This window comes from Dreissena polymorpha, chromosome 7, assembly GCF_020536995.1.
Source record: "Dreissena polymorpha isolate Duluth1 chromosome 7, UMN_Dpol_1.0, whole genome shotgun sequence".
Classification (NCBI taxonomy): Eukaryota; Metazoa; Mollusca; class Bivalvia; order Myida; family Dreissenidae; genus Dreissena; species Dreissena polymorpha.
This window is the reverse complement of record NC_068361.1, coordinates 77,130,557-77,145,685: the sequence shown is the minus strand read 5'-3', so window position 1 is coordinate 77,145,685 and position 15,129 is coordinate 77,130,557. Positions and strand designations below refer to the sequence as shown.

The 15,129-nt window shown below is 36.9% G+C and overlaps 2 protein-coding genes across 2 annotated transcripts in view; both read left to right on the top strand.

Annotated features, from left to right (window-relative positions):
• Nucleotides 1-6,602, top strand: part of LOC127839844 (uncharacterized) — a 35,465-nt gene extending 28,863 nt beyond the window's left edge. Inside the window, exons 5-12 of the mRNA XM_052368233.1 lie at nt 512-922; nt 1,050-1,182; nt 1,326-2,496; nt 2,689-2,923; nt 3,193-4,164; nt 4,262-5,619; nt 5,757-5,945; nt 6,042-6,602. Of these exons, the coding sequence (XP_052224193.1) occupies nt 512-922; nt 1,050-1,182; nt 1,326-2,496; nt 2,689-2,923; nt 3,193-4,164; nt 4,262-5,619; nt 5,757-5,945; nt 6,042-6,602 (5,030 nt within the window). The remainder of the gene's footprint in view (nt 1-511; nt 923-1,049; nt 1,183-1,325; nt 2,497-2,688; nt 2,924-3,192; nt 4,165-4,261; nt 5,620-5,756; nt 5,946-6,041) is intronic.
• Nucleotides 6,603-6,676: 74 nt separating this feature from the next.
• LOC127838793 (uncharacterized) lies at nt 6,677-14,889 on the top strand. Its single transcript, XM_052366792.1, has 10 exons — nt 6,677-6,794; nt 7,115-7,425; nt 7,589-7,696; nt 8,639-8,792; nt 9,002-9,185; nt 9,274-10,892; nt 11,082-12,013; nt 12,351-12,672; nt 12,938-13,480; nt 13,940-14,889. The coding sequence occupies exons 1-10, from the start codon at nt 6,725-6,727 to the stop codon at nt 14,221-14,223; spliced, it is 4,527 nt and encodes a 1,508-aa protein (XP_052222752.1). The 5' UTR covers nt 6,677-6,724; the 3' UTR covers nt 14,224-14,889.
• The last annotated feature ends 240 nt before the right edge of the window (nt 14,890-15,129 follow it).

Sequence of the window (15,129 nt, the reverse complement as noted above, 5' to 3'; positions counted from 1 at the left end):
TACTTACGTAAAAAGGACGCTATGGGTCATTTTAGCTCCGAAGGGAATCACATAGATATCGAATCGTGCATCCGTCAATCCGTTCTTCGTTCTTCAGTCCGTCATGCATCGTGTGCGGTTTATAAGTCGGGAAGTGTAGAAAGAATTCAAATGAAAGTGTTTATATTTTTTAAATAAAACTTCATTGATTTATTTTGGATATTGAGAAGACTTGCAAATAACATGTTTTATAACACCAAACTCCTTCTTAAGTGCTTAAGATTTGGTGTCCTGTGTTATTTTTCTATTTAGAGTATTACTCTTTTACTATAGAAACTAACAACTAATCCTCTTCAATGTGTAATAAATTATACGCATTTTCCCTAATTTGAATGTCAAAATCGCACTGTTGGCATAACTAATTCTTTTGAGGCGTTCTTTCAATGACAAAACGTATTAATATGAATGTATAAACGTTTTGGTAAATGTATTGAACTATCGTGAATTAATGGTGAAACCTTTCTCTATTAAGGAATGTGCGCTTGGAACAATCACTATTGCTGGCCCGGAACATGCAGCACCACCGGACTAACTAAGGACTGTCAATGTGCGAATGGCTTTGTCAAAAGCTCAACTGTTGATTACGGTTCAATAAATACAGGAGAAACAACGTGTCAGCTGAACACTATTCCTGATATTTTGACATGCGATACAGTGGCAGTGGGACCTAACGGTGAAAAGAAACGAGCAATGAGCACTGGCAACTCAACGGCATGTCAATACCTTTCGGACATGTTCGGCAACTACCAACCGAGTAATATGGAATTTACAATGTCTTCGGAATTTTCAGTAACTTTTTCTCTGAACAAACCTTCTTTCATCGAAGAAGAAAAATTTGGAATCAGCGATACAACAATAACAGTAAAGATCCAGGCTGTGACAGGTAAGTGTAACTGTTTCTTTACATTTTGAATTTATAATATGGTCTGTTAGCAACTCAAGTACATACTAAGGGTGTTCTTTTCATATTGTATATTATACGAAGTTATAATAATGGTGACTTCTTTTAGGTTCCTATGAAGCAAAGTCGATCCATACACAATTGGTCGATACATCATCCAGTACAAGCGTGAATCAAACACAACACGACTCTGGAAATATAACTGTAAACCAGGCGAAGTATAATCTACAAAATGGTGAAGCGTAAGACATTTTACAATTTTGTATCAACGATTATATATTTCCATAGAAAATGGAATTAAATTGAGAGCAAATTGCTGGATTATTTTTGTTAAGATGTGTTAGGCTTTATATTGTTAAATTTGAAAATGTTTTTTATGCTGCAGACTTTGCTTGGAGTTTGAAGCAAAGGGGGGAGGCTACTTGAAAAGCATTGATACAAGAACCACGCCGCACACCAAATCTGGACCAGTTCCGTACAAGAAGGTCCTAAAACAAAGGATAGTGTGTTACAGATACGATAACGCACCACCGGAGCATTGTTCCAAGTTGGGATCGTGTTCTTCTGAACCGTTAACACTTCAGAAGAGAGTTACACGATCAACAGTGTCGATGGTTCAATTCACCGGTTGGGTTGATCCAGTTCCAAGTGGAGGGGCAAGTAGGACAGCATCGACCATTGAAAGTTACCAAATAACTGTCAACGAAGTGCCTCCCTCCAACGGATCTTTGAAAGTTGATTACACAAAGAACACATATACCAAAAAAGTTTCTTCATCCGCTGTGCATGAAATGGAGTTGAATCTGACATCCAATTCACCGCGACTGTATTGTATAACACTAGAAGTCAAGGATATAGCAGATAACGTTCGACAAAGTAGAAGGTTTATGTTGTACGACAACACGAGTTTCATTGAAACTTGGAAAGACAATCCCTATAAATTTGATTCAGCATCGCCTGATACGAACTTTACCTGGCAAACACATCACAATGACATTTGTCTGAATTGGAAAAACTACTTCATTAACATGTTTTATTTGCAAAATGAACTTTTAAATAAAATAGAGTCCGAGCCCCATGGTCATATTACCGGCGTATATGAACAGATAACTGGCCTTCTCCCCGTCGGTGGTACACCAAATGTACATGGGATAATACAATATTTCGTATCCTGGAAACTGAACAATGGTGCGTTTACGGAAGAACAACTCGTACCAAACTTTCTGAATCAACGATTCTGCACTAACTTAAATGTTGCTGATGGACAGACCTATACATTCAACATTCGGCCAGTTGATATTGTCGATAACACTTTCAATGAGTCTAGAACCGTTTACATAGATCGCTCGCCACCCCATATAAATAACATTTGGTTAAAGAAAGACGGATATGAGATGTTATATGTTCATAACAGCACCGATTTGTCCAAGATGCAGATGACGTTCGACGCATTAGACCCACATAGTGGACTTCAAAACATAAAGTGGGAGTTCGGAATCGCCGATACGTCAACTCCATTAACTAGTGGTTATTTGTCAGTAATACAAATAAAAAACGTTAGTTTCATATTGCCATTTGTATGAGTGTTTGTTTATAATACTTACACAGACTTAAAAAAATGTTTTACATTGAAAGGAAAGTGTTTTTTAATATCAATATAAATAACAGATATGAACAATGATTTGATCAATTTTTTTTTATTTGAATTGCATACATGTTCATGTTATATAGGGCGTTACTTGTTTCAGGCAACTTGTCCAACGGGAAATGTTGATTGCTATTGCCCGGACATAGGAATGTGTGATTTTTTCAACTACTCAATTCCGCTGAATAAGCTCGTTGATGCAGATAAGCATACCGGGAACCACAACAGGAACTACTTCTTTAAAATAACGGTCACTAACAATGCCTTGCTGACAACGACAGAGCACATCGATGTACTTATCGACGACTCCCCACCAGAAGAAGGAGTGATTTATGAAGGTATTGAATTGGAACAAAGTCGAGCTTTGAAACAATATTTGGCAATCCGTAATCGCGTACTTTTTAAAATATGTCATAGCAAGTTTTTATCTATATATAATTATTGTTCAAAGGGAACATAGTGAGTTGATGTTTATAGTAATAAATTGTGGAAAATATCATAATCCGTAGTTTCCTATCGGGACGCCACTCGCTGAAGGACCTGTGCAATAGATTCGTACTTCCAGTGTATATAACTTTGTTTCTAATTGTTAAATGTTTCGTTATAGGTCCTGTGGACTACAAAGATATCGACTACACAAGTGAGGATTCCTTTGTTTTACACTGGCATGGATTTATCGACCATGAAAGTGGAATCAAACTCTACAGGTTAGGGTTAGCCGAAAGATGCTTAACAAAACAGGAACTGTACAATTTTACAGAAGTAGCTGAGATACTTGTATATAAAGAGCTTACTGAGACATCAGTTCGTCTTCCAGCTAATTTCACAGGTAAACGGTTCGTTACCATTATTGCTCTTAACCATGCCATGGAGTCATCAAAGCCTGTTTGTTCAGATGGAATCACACGAGATATCTCAGCTGCTCTTATCCGCAACTTAACACTGGCGCATGCAGCATGGACCGAAACCGTTATCTGCCAAAACGGACAACCGTATTTATTACAATCGAACCTTCAAAAGGTTCCGCTATATAACACAACAGCATGTTTAAGCATCTGCAAATCAACAGTGAATACCATAGTAGCTGACTTTATTTCTACTCATATATCCGGAAGTAAAGACCTTGATATTTCGGATTTCCTTTGTCAACACCTATCTTTGTACACTAACGAAACGGTTGTCTATTTGCCCAACGATCATATTGTGCTGAATTGGGAAGTGGAAGAATCAGGGAGTCAAATCGATGACTTTTATGTTGGGCTTGGTCTGGATGCAACCGAAAAGGATTCTCCAAGTTTGGTGGACTATATTTCTACTGATAGAAAACCATACTTCAAACATCGACATGAAGCAATTGGATCCGATGAGCTGTTCTATGTCTTCATCAAAACAGTTAACAAAGCAGGATTGTCCAACATCGCAACCCTGGGTCCTATTTTAATTGACCAAACACCACCACGGTACAAATATATTCCCCGAGTGTCTGTCGTTTTAGACACGATCGTGTTTGCCTGGGAATCGGATACATTTTATGACGATGAACAGACAGCCCAAATAGACCAACTAGTATTTCAATTTGGTAGGTTGTCATTTGCATATATTAAGTAATGCATAAATATTTTCGAACCCAACATATAATTCAATTCATAAAAATAAACATCTTTTATATCATTTAGGTCATGACGAACGTGTTTCCAGTCCACTCCTTGAATGGCGATTAGAGTCGTCGACACCGTGCCCCTCTTATACTGGAGGCTGCTTTAAATACCCTCTTAATCGTCTCCAGAATCAAGACACGGGGGATGGATTAATGTTCTATCTCAACGTTCACATATACAACAATGCCGGTCACTTTACTTTGATTAGAACCGAAACTTTCCATTTGCCCTCCAGATTTCCACCAGGACACGGATATGTGTTTGATTTGGATCCAGAAATGATGAACATTTCAACGGATATTGATTTACATTTTACTGAACACATTATGTGTGCGGGTTGGATGGGATTTAAACATCAGGAAAATGTCTCGCTGGAAGTGGGCATAGGATTAGATCGCACAACACCCGATGTAGTTCGATTTCAGAGCACGTCAGAAATGAAAAACATCTGCCTTAATTCAAGTTCGATTGTTAATGACAAAGTATACTTTTTCATTGTAAAAGCAAGCTGTAGCGGGGGCACCACAATATCTGCTTCTAACGGAATACGAATATATGATAGACATTCTCCACAAAATGAGCTGAAAGTAAAAATCGGAACAAAATGCTTTTCCGCAAAAGTCTTTGACGTAAATGTTTCGATTGCAAACGACAGTACGTTCATTGAACTTCCATTTACGTTGATTATCGGGCAGCGCTATGTTTTGTTTGCGGAAAACAGTCAATGGCAAACTATACTGAGAATTAATACAAGTGACGCCATAGTCCGAACCGAAGATAACAACTATGTTCTGATCCCTTATGTTGAGAAACCTACTCTACAAGTACACCGAAACGTATCAATGGACATTACTTTGCGTTTGAAAATCAGTAAATGTCCGGCAGAGAATATCCTTCCGAACACCAATCAATTGAATATAAGCTGGACATTTCCCTATACCGTCGCAGCATTTGAGGATATTGTATTTTCAGTTTCATTACTTAAATACGTGACTGTTAACGGCTCGGATGAAGAAAGTATATTCGCACCACCTCAAACTGGTGTTGGCTTATCTGATATTACGTTCCATGATATGAATTTTGAAGCCCAAACACTGTATATGGCCAGCGTTCAGTTGTGCAACAATGTAAGGTGTCTCAGTCCTATTCATTCGAGGGCATTTACAATCGAACTTGAAGCTCCTGATATTTCTTTCATAAACACTGAACTTGAAGTCGCAAATGCTGGGGAGTGCGTTGATGTTAAAGCGTCATGGAAAATAATTGGACAGAGCGCAAACGTTGCATTCTATCAATGGTCTATAAGTCGTGATGAAATAGGTGGTCAACTGTTGTCTGTTTGGGAGAATGTGATGCCCAATGGTACAACCGTTAAGGTAATTTTTATATCATTTAAATAAATTGAAGTCAATAAGACGCATACTTTTAATACTTTTATATAACACAAACCACTCTTGAATAATTCTTATTAGGGGGAAAACATGTAATATATATCGTACATGGATTCTTACAGGTTGCAAAGTGCGTTCGTCTCCCAACCCATGGACATATGACAACTTTCCTGTGTGTCAGGGTATTTTCTGTGAGTGGTTTAGCGAATACATCTTGTCACAAGATAAATAAAGGCGATAGTGGGTCCTATTCTAAAACTACTGTGTACGACTTTGATTCGTCATCAGACAGTTGGGTCTTCATCAAAAAGGTAAACTTGATTCGTTATAACAGAAAATTACACACTATTATTTTACTATTATATCTCACACTCTTATATGTAAATATGCTTCCGTTTAATTTTCAGATGCTCTCTAGTTCTGACATTGGTAAGCACTATGTCCTTCTTCACGATTCAGAAATGAACATAGGTAATGCCGATTCTACAGTGACCGGTGCTTTGATGTACGGTTCAGAACGTTCAGTTTCATGGTACCTTATGAAGATGCAGTATGTGCCACAAACGTGTGATTCCGACATAAACTGTGTTCTAAAGTACGAAACTGACAATGGATACATAGAATTAGACAGAAAATATATATCACTAAATGAATTATATTTCATATGCGCATACTCGAATTACACTGTGATAGAACGTGAGTATTTCACTGAAATTCTAGAAGAAATATCGTCGTGCAGCAATGGATTCATATTAGACAGTTCTCCGCCCACAAAAGGTGAAGTGCAAGTACACAACCACAGAGGGTTTATCACAAATCCTCATTATGTCATTGTAACATGGACTGGATTCGATGACAACATTGATGCCACCGTATTTGGTTACCCAGAGAAACTGCATTATTTCTCTTTGAAAACAGGCAAGAAATGTCATGTTGTGCATCACTTCTTATTTGTACTTGGTACATAAATGCATTTATTTGTGTAAAACAATTGGCAATTATGATTAATTTTAAAATGTATCAATAAACATGTCTATATGCAGGCACAGTTTCCGGTTCAAGCAATCTTTTGGAAATTGTTAGAACTGGCATGGAAACATCTGCAATATTGGACCTGTCAACACCGCCTGATGGAAGTCAAGTTTTCTTCACGATTAATGGTATGTTTTAGTACACTTTTCTAAATATATGCATGTAGAGCTATGATTGATTCTCTATAGTTTAAACTAATCGGTTAGATAGTGGTTAAATTTGAACCCAAACCTTACTGTGTATAAGCCGATTATTTCTTTCATGAACATAAATGGATAAATATATAGGATAGCGCGTCGCGTGTCTATGCATTTCTGATAAAGCGTTCTATTTATCCAACACTTATTAAAAATTAGTTGTGTGTATCTAAAAAAAATCGGCAACTAAGAGTTCATAGCTTTTTTCAAAGACATAACGTATTTGTTTAATGCGGAATGCTATTTTCCAGCAACGGATTATGCCAGTTTGTCTACCAGCTCGGACTCATTAGAATTGATCATAGATACATCACCACCTTTATGTGGTACTGTGACGATTTTAAACAACCATCAGAGAAACATATTCATCAACCAAGAACAGGCAACTGTTCGTTTTGAAGGATTTTCAGATCCGCACAGCGGCCTTGACTATTTCAATGTTGGCGTTGGTACAATCGAAGGGGTAACAGATATCATGTCGGATAGGAAAGTCTCCATCGACTTCCTTGAATTGAATTTAGCGCAGATGATCGACGGTCATCATTATTTCATAATTGTGCAAGTATGTTATCGGCTTTATTTCAATCCGTTTGTTATATTTCCCTATAAGTTAAACACTTCTATGAAACGAACTCGAGTTGTAAAATTTAAAAATTATTTAAGAACTTAAAGTTTTGCAAGAATTTGAGAAATGCATCTGAATATTTTAATTGTATTCGTTCTAGGCGATCAATCACGCAGGGCTTGTTTCACAATCTGTATCAAAAAGATTTGTATTGGATCGAACCGCTCCCACCGGAGGACACGTTCTCGATGGGATAAACGGAGCTGGGGTTAGTGTTATTAATTAGTACAACTGGTACCGTGTTCAACCCATTATTTGACTGAAAACTGAATGAAAGACTTAAACCCGCAATATCTTAATAAAATTGACTACATGCAAGCTAAAATGTGTACTTATCACATTGTTCTAAATGAACGATTATGTAATTAACGCTAATAAATGACAAGTTATATCCAATATTGAAGTATTTGTAGAAAAGTTAAGTTTAAATTGAAAAAAAACATTGTAAGACTTTTGACGAAGAACAGGATAGTGAATAAGAACACCCCCCGCATGTTTTTCATTGCAAAATCCCTTAAGCACCTTCGTACCGATACATATGAAGTTGCGTGGTATAATTCACACCAATATTTATTGTCAATCTAGGATTGATCATTTGTCAGGATAATTATACCCTCAAAAATCAATGATAATTCTATTTTGGTAACGTATAATTAGTTACATCAGATATTAAACATAAATTAATTAGCTGATAAACACTACGTTCGATGTTCATTTCGAACTAACAAGTTAATTTTTAGCCATAACATTGCAAACAATGGAACTCCAGAAATTCATGAAACTAATTCTTGGTCTTATACAATACTTTAAGAACAGATCACCATCTACAGACATACCATGATTAAAACGTGGATACCCTGGCTTGAACGGTCGATGCTTAGCATTCGGGATTTAAACTGGTTTAAAGGCTAGCGCACCCTAAAAGTTTGTTAAAAATTAATCAGAAATTTAAAGCGCTCCGTAAACGCTCTTAATCAAATGTATTTATGTCGACAGACAATTAAAAACATGACTGCAAAAACGTGATGCGTGAATCAAATACTGAACATATAGCTGGAGTATACTGAATCCGTCTTAAATTACACGTTCTTATCAGTAGGCTGTTCTCCCCAATCATTATTTAATATCAGAAGCTTGCAATCACTTACAGGAGATTGATTACCAAAATGATATATACGTTATCAATGCATATTGGAAAGAGTTTTACGACCCAGAGAGTGGCTTAGCATACTTTAAAGTCGGCCTTGGAACCGATCCATATGAGACCGATGTAAGACCTCTAAAAGATGTTGGAATGACGACAGGTAATAATGATTTTATACTTTTGCTTGATATAACAACACACATTATAAACACATACCACGTTTCATAAAGTTTAGTTTTTAGCATGCTGTTTATACATATTTTCGGAAATAATACGTTTAACTTATCAAATGTTTAAAATTTGAATGTACTATACTCTTTCTGTTAAAACATACTTATATAGCCATGAATACATACTCATATATTGCAGAGGTTTCATGGAATGGCCCGTTTGTTCTTGGACAAAAATACTTTGTGACCGTGGAGGCCTGTAACAATGCAAACCTTTGCATCAGACGTGTATCAGACGGCCTTATTGTGGACAACTCACCCCCAGTACGCGGTCTTGTACACATTGGACCAGGAGAAGGTCATGATAAATATTTAGGACATCGGTATGTCAATCAACGATCGTTCTTGTCAGTTTTCATGTATATCGTTTATGACAAAAATGCAAAACTACCATCACCATTGTTTTTTCAGATCATCTATTAAAATAAGTTGGCAAGGTTTCGAAGATCCGCAATCAGACATAGATCATTTTGAAGTATGTGTGTCAACCTCTAAGGGCGATTGTGATGTTGTTGTGCTATCAAATCGACTGCTCCACTCTTCAATTATAATATCTAATATAACGCTCCCGATAAATATTTCACTTATGGCAACAGTGTGGGCGTTCAATGGAGTCGGCATGAATGTATCAAAGGCGTCTGATATTTTTGTCATTGACGACACACCGCCATTTGTTGTGAAAGCTCCAAAATTCGTACTAAAATACAACTCGGAAAATGGTAAAACTTCACAATGGGAAAAATCCATCTTACGTGTTGAATGGGAATTCAAAGACGACATCAGTCCTATTGTCCGACATGAGATTTCTTTGAAAACGCATCACGAAGGTCACACGCCTGTTGAGAGGCTTGTCTTAGGATCGGAATGCCACGTGACTGTCAGTTTAGATGGGAGGAATTGGCTTAATAACGGTGACACATACTATGCAATTGTAACATCGTGTAACGCTGCCGGACTTTGTGCTTCTGAACGAACAAGCGACCTTTTAATTGATTCTACTCCACCACACCTCGGTGGATTTAAACCACCTTTGACGTGGACGAACTACAATAATACAATTGGAAGTAAGGTAACAAATTTATCCCTGACATGGTATGGATTCCACGACCAGGAGTCCGGAATCGAAAACTACTACGTGACGGTCTCCAGATCCTACAGCTTCAATGAACTTTCAAATGGCGTAATTCGAATTAGAGAAACTAATCAAAGCGAAACTGTTCAAACTTCATTCGTACTGACTGAAAGTATTTCTCCTGACGAATCTATTATTCTTTCGATATGGGCGCAAAACAATGTCGGACTTAACAGTTCGATTGCAAGGGTCACTGTGAATGTTTTATCTGAAACGTCTAGAAATGAAATAGGCATTTTGGAAATCGAAAAACATTCATGCGACATACATTTTTGTAACAAGGATTGTACGTGCGCAGTTATTGATCGTCCGTGTGTAGAAGTAAGCTCCAACGTAACATGTACTGCTATCTCTAGCACAGATGCGCACACTCAAAATTTACCACAATTTGATGTATATTGGGGACTACCGCATGAAATTCTTAATTTTTCGGCTTCATCGGCATGCTTGAGTGGGCACTGGTCACGAAAAATTGGAGTGAGTACTTCCGAAAATATTCATCGTTTTGAATGGAGCCTCGGCGTACATGGACACGCTGTTGGCGAAGGGGTGTACGATCTGAAGCTAGAAAACCCTTGGAGTGATGTTGGACAAAGATTACAATTTATTCATTGCCTACCAGTAAATCGTTCATTTGAACACGGGGAACGTTTCGTCATATATGTGAAGGTTTGGTATAGCAAAAGTACATACACTGTGTTCAAGTCGTCTCCAATCATGATAGATCAAAGACCACCCAAGGTCAGACGTGGTCGTTATATCAGGGAAGGTAATTGTTTTCAAGATTTGGACTTTATTGACTGGACGGATAATATTATTGCCTGTTGGGACGATGTGTTTATTGAAGAGCACAGCTTAATCGATCATTTCAGCGTCAGCCTTGGGACATCCCCTCACAGTAAGAACGTTTAAAATACACAATAATATACATTGAATAAGTAACGGCACTGTTTAAATAGTCCAACTAACCAGTATTACTGAAGCCTTTTATGAAACTCTTATACTTCTTCCAGTGTCTTATTTAAATTACTCCTGACGGTTTATTAAAATTCTCTTGAAAATACACATTCATTTTTATAAATTTCAGATGATGACCTACTGCAACAAATTGATGTCGGACTGGCAACAAACATAAGTCTTCATAACATTTCTCTCAATCCAGGCACGCGCTATTACTTTACAGTAATTGCTGTTAATAGTGTTGGACTACACACTGGGTTAACATCGGATGGATTCATTATTGATACAGATAATCCCATCCACGGGGTTGTGTTTAATACAATTGAACACGAAAACGCAGATTTCCAGAAATCGACTGCAACCTTTGAACTGTCCTGGCATGGATTCCAGGATCATTTTTCTGGAATTAAACACTATCTGATTGCCCTTGCCAAAGACGGAGGATATAATGAATCAAATCTGACCTTTACAAATGTTGGTTTATCGAACAAATATGCCTTTACCAACCTTAATCTTGTGAATGGAGAGTCTTATTTTGGATTAGTGAAAGCTGTTGACGCAGCAGGTCATGAAAGTGCAATTGTCAGATGCCCAAAACAAACAATCGATACGACCCCACCGAAAGGCTTTACATGTGGATCATCTAAAACTATTGAAATCAATGTTTCTCGCAAAGTTACTGATGAGAGTATGTCTCTCTGGTTCAACGCAAACGTCTCGAAAGATAACATGTATGTTATTCATGGAAAGATCAAAAACGCGACGTATGTGCTTAACCCTCTTCTCCTGATGGATAAATACAGATTGCCTTTGCCATTACAGAAACGTCATGATGGGTGGTTTGAATATAAGTACATGTTTATATCGCCGTTAGGAGGGTTGCAAACCATAACAATTGACTTTGGAAACACACTTGCCGAACAAGTAATTCAGAATGTTGATTTTGAAGTTTGTAAACTTGCAGAAAATAATTCCGCTGCTATTTCTGTAAACCAAATAGGCCAATATTCGCTGACTGTATCCTTGGGAATACTGGATTCGGAAAGCGAGTTACAGACGGTGAGAGTTGTTGTTTGTTTGTGTTTTGTATTGCATTGTAGAAGTTAGAAGTTAGAAGTTAAATTATATGATTATTTAATCTTTTTTCACTGTTACTGGGAAATCTAAACTTGACATGGCGCTTTACACATGCTTAATTATAAACTATCTTGCATGTCTCACCCATCATTCCCGGATAGACATGCAAATACCCTCTCAACTGGGCTAGCAAAGTCTTGTTTGTGGAGACATTCTCATAAAGTGAATCATTATGATTTTAATTCTTCTGTTAATATAACGTATACGTTTCTCGTATGTCAGGTGTTTGGAACATGGAAACATTCTTTGTATTTCATAGGTGTCCGTTGGAGTCGGTACAACTGAAGGGGGTTTTCAGATCAAACCTCTGCTTGAACTACATAATCGTAATAACTTTGGAGTAATTCTTGCACCATTTGTTCATGGGGCACCGATTTTCATAACTGCAATCGCCAAGAACCACGCTGGCCTCACGTCTGTTTTCTATTCGGGCAAAGCTTTTACAATAGATCACACTCCTCCTACCATCAGCGACATTGATGTTGCCGTTTCTGTTATAACATATAATTCTACAAAATTGGTAACAACATGGACAGCGCGAGATGATGAATCTGATGTTGAATACTGCAGTTGTTTAATTGGTGAGTAGGTTGTTAGTCCTTGAAAGTTTATATACGTACACATGTAATACAATGAACATATTATGCAATACAAAAGAAACTTCATTTTTACAGTTATTAAAATAAAATTGCACTTTTGTGATCACATGAACCTCAAATATATATATATATATATATATATATATATATATATATATATATATATATATATATATATATATATATTGTAGTTATGTCATCATTAGTGATGTTTTTCTTGTGAATTCAACATGTTTATGTTTACTAGGATCAACACCTCTGTCAGCTGATATACAGGAGGAAAGGGATTCGGATACATTACAGTTTTGTCAGTCAGACATTCTTAACCTTTCTCATGGCGACAGAGTCTTTGTTACGGTCAAATGTGTGAACAAGGTCGAAATCGCCACGACGTTAGTATCTAGACAGGTGATCATTTACCTTGAACCGCCCAACAACGCGCAGGCATTCGTTCGGTTTTTGCCCAGTGGTCAGGAATCGTTTTCTATGACTAATCAATTGTCCGCCCAGCCTTCTGCGCAGTCTAATTCAAGCATACTGCAGATGGAATGGGACAACTTCGAAGATTCTTCAGAGATTACATCCTACAGTTATCGTATCCAAAGCAATGGTGAGATTGTTGTAGACTGGACTGATGCAGGCCTAAAAGACATGTTCTCCAATGAGCATCTGAAGTTGAAATCAGGCCAGACATACACGACCGAAGTTCATGCAGAAAATGGTGGAGGATTCACCAGTTCCGGTGTCAAGTCCTCGCTGATTGTAGCATCAGAACCACCAGCGCTTACAGGTGTGTTATCGAATATTGTTTGTTAATTTCTTAGTATAAAATATTCACCACAATAGCCGTCTCCCCCATTAGAGATAGTAATATTTGTAACGGATCAGGAAAAATATACAATAATCTTGTAAAACTTATGTAATAATTTGAATTAGAATTCCTCATTCGCTTTAACATAAAAATCGCACATCTAGTTGTGCAGTAATTGGATATAGTCGATGTGTATCGGATCTAGAAGAATATACAATCATCTTGATAACCTTATGTTATAATTTAAATTTGAATTCCTTATTCGCTTTTATATGAAACTCAATCATCTAGTCGTTCACTTGATTTGATATAGTCGATGTGTAACGGATCTATAACTACATACTATAATCATGTTCATCTTATGTGATAAAGTGGTAGCGTTGCTATACATGTTCGATTTGGAATGCGTTACTATCTTATAACCTGTTCGATTTTCAGGATCCCATATATCTGCTGTTGTCGCAAACGGCAAATTAAGTCTCAATTGGGAAAGTGTCTTCAATAGAATCCCGGGAGCACCAGTTCACTACAGTCTGGTTATTGGATCCCGTGACGGATTTTCTGATATTGCTGACGTTAACTACATACGTAACCACGTATATGACGTCAAAGTTCCATCATCGACGCTCGTTTCTCCCAACCTCAACGAGCTGTACATAAAACTGAGGTGTAGCTACAGCACGGGGTTGTTTACAGAATACAGTTCGTCGTACAAACTGTGAAGTTGATATGTTAGGTAGAAATCAGCGACTATTCAACATCCCCTTTTTCTTTTTTTTCATTACGATACATGCATGTAGTGTCCCGCAAAAATCGTAAACTGAATATTTAACCTTGGACTTTTAATTAATCATGTTATGTTAAACAGTATTCGTCCGCGAAAGCCCTTAAATATAAACGTTTGTTTTGAAATTTCAATATGTGTGTACATGTATATATTCCCTTTTATTATGCATCATTTCGTAATAAGTAATCAGATTAAAATATGTATCATACAGTGATTGTATTATTTTATTATATGCATATGATGTCTTTGTAGAACAGTGTTTTGTCAAAAGCATACATATTATATTTTATATTTTTATTTTATATTCATTCGAATGAGTTGTGTTTTATTGTTTTCTATGCTGTACTTGCTTCTCTTTATTTCTTCTAACTTGTTGATTGAGAGTGCCTTGAATTACAATAATCCCTTAATAAGTAATATGTGGTTTACTAAATATGAGAAACGTTTTAATTTCATTGTAACCATGTGATACTCGACGAAACAAAAATATTAAGAATAATATATATAATTAAATCTATACTTACGGTATATGTTTAGTGCTTAAAGTTGTTGATATGTGTGTGTGATGTGCTTTGAAATAAATAAACAGAAACAAATGGTTGCCTTTATAGTTGTCTTCTTCTTATCTGATACGTCAGATTGTTTTCTGCCAAAATTTTCCATGATTAAGTCGTTTTATTTAAAAATGCAAACAGCACCCGATTGTATAAACGCTGGTTAAAGTTACCGCTCGGCAACATTCAAACCTTGGTAAGTTTGCGGTTATTCGGGTATAGTTACCTTCAAGGTAACTCGATTGTATAAACACGATATACCGCAAAGTAACCTAACCGCGCATAGT

What these genes read in the sequence shown, in the direction of transcription:
- LOC127838793 (XM_052366792.1), top strand. Translation starts at nt 6,725, where the DNA reads ATGGAAACATCTGCAATATTGGACCTGTCAACACCGCCTGATGGAAGT. An exon ending in AGATGTTGGAATGACGACAG is followed by an intron (nt 8,793 to 9,001) that starts GTAATAATGATT and finishes CATATATTGCAG; the next exon opens with AGGTTTCATGGAATGGCCCG. An exon ending in CGGAAAGCGAGTTACAGACG is followed by an intron (nt 12,014 to 12,350) that starts GTGAGAGTTGTT and finishes TGTATTTCATAG; the next exon opens with GTGTCCGTTGGAGTCGGTAC.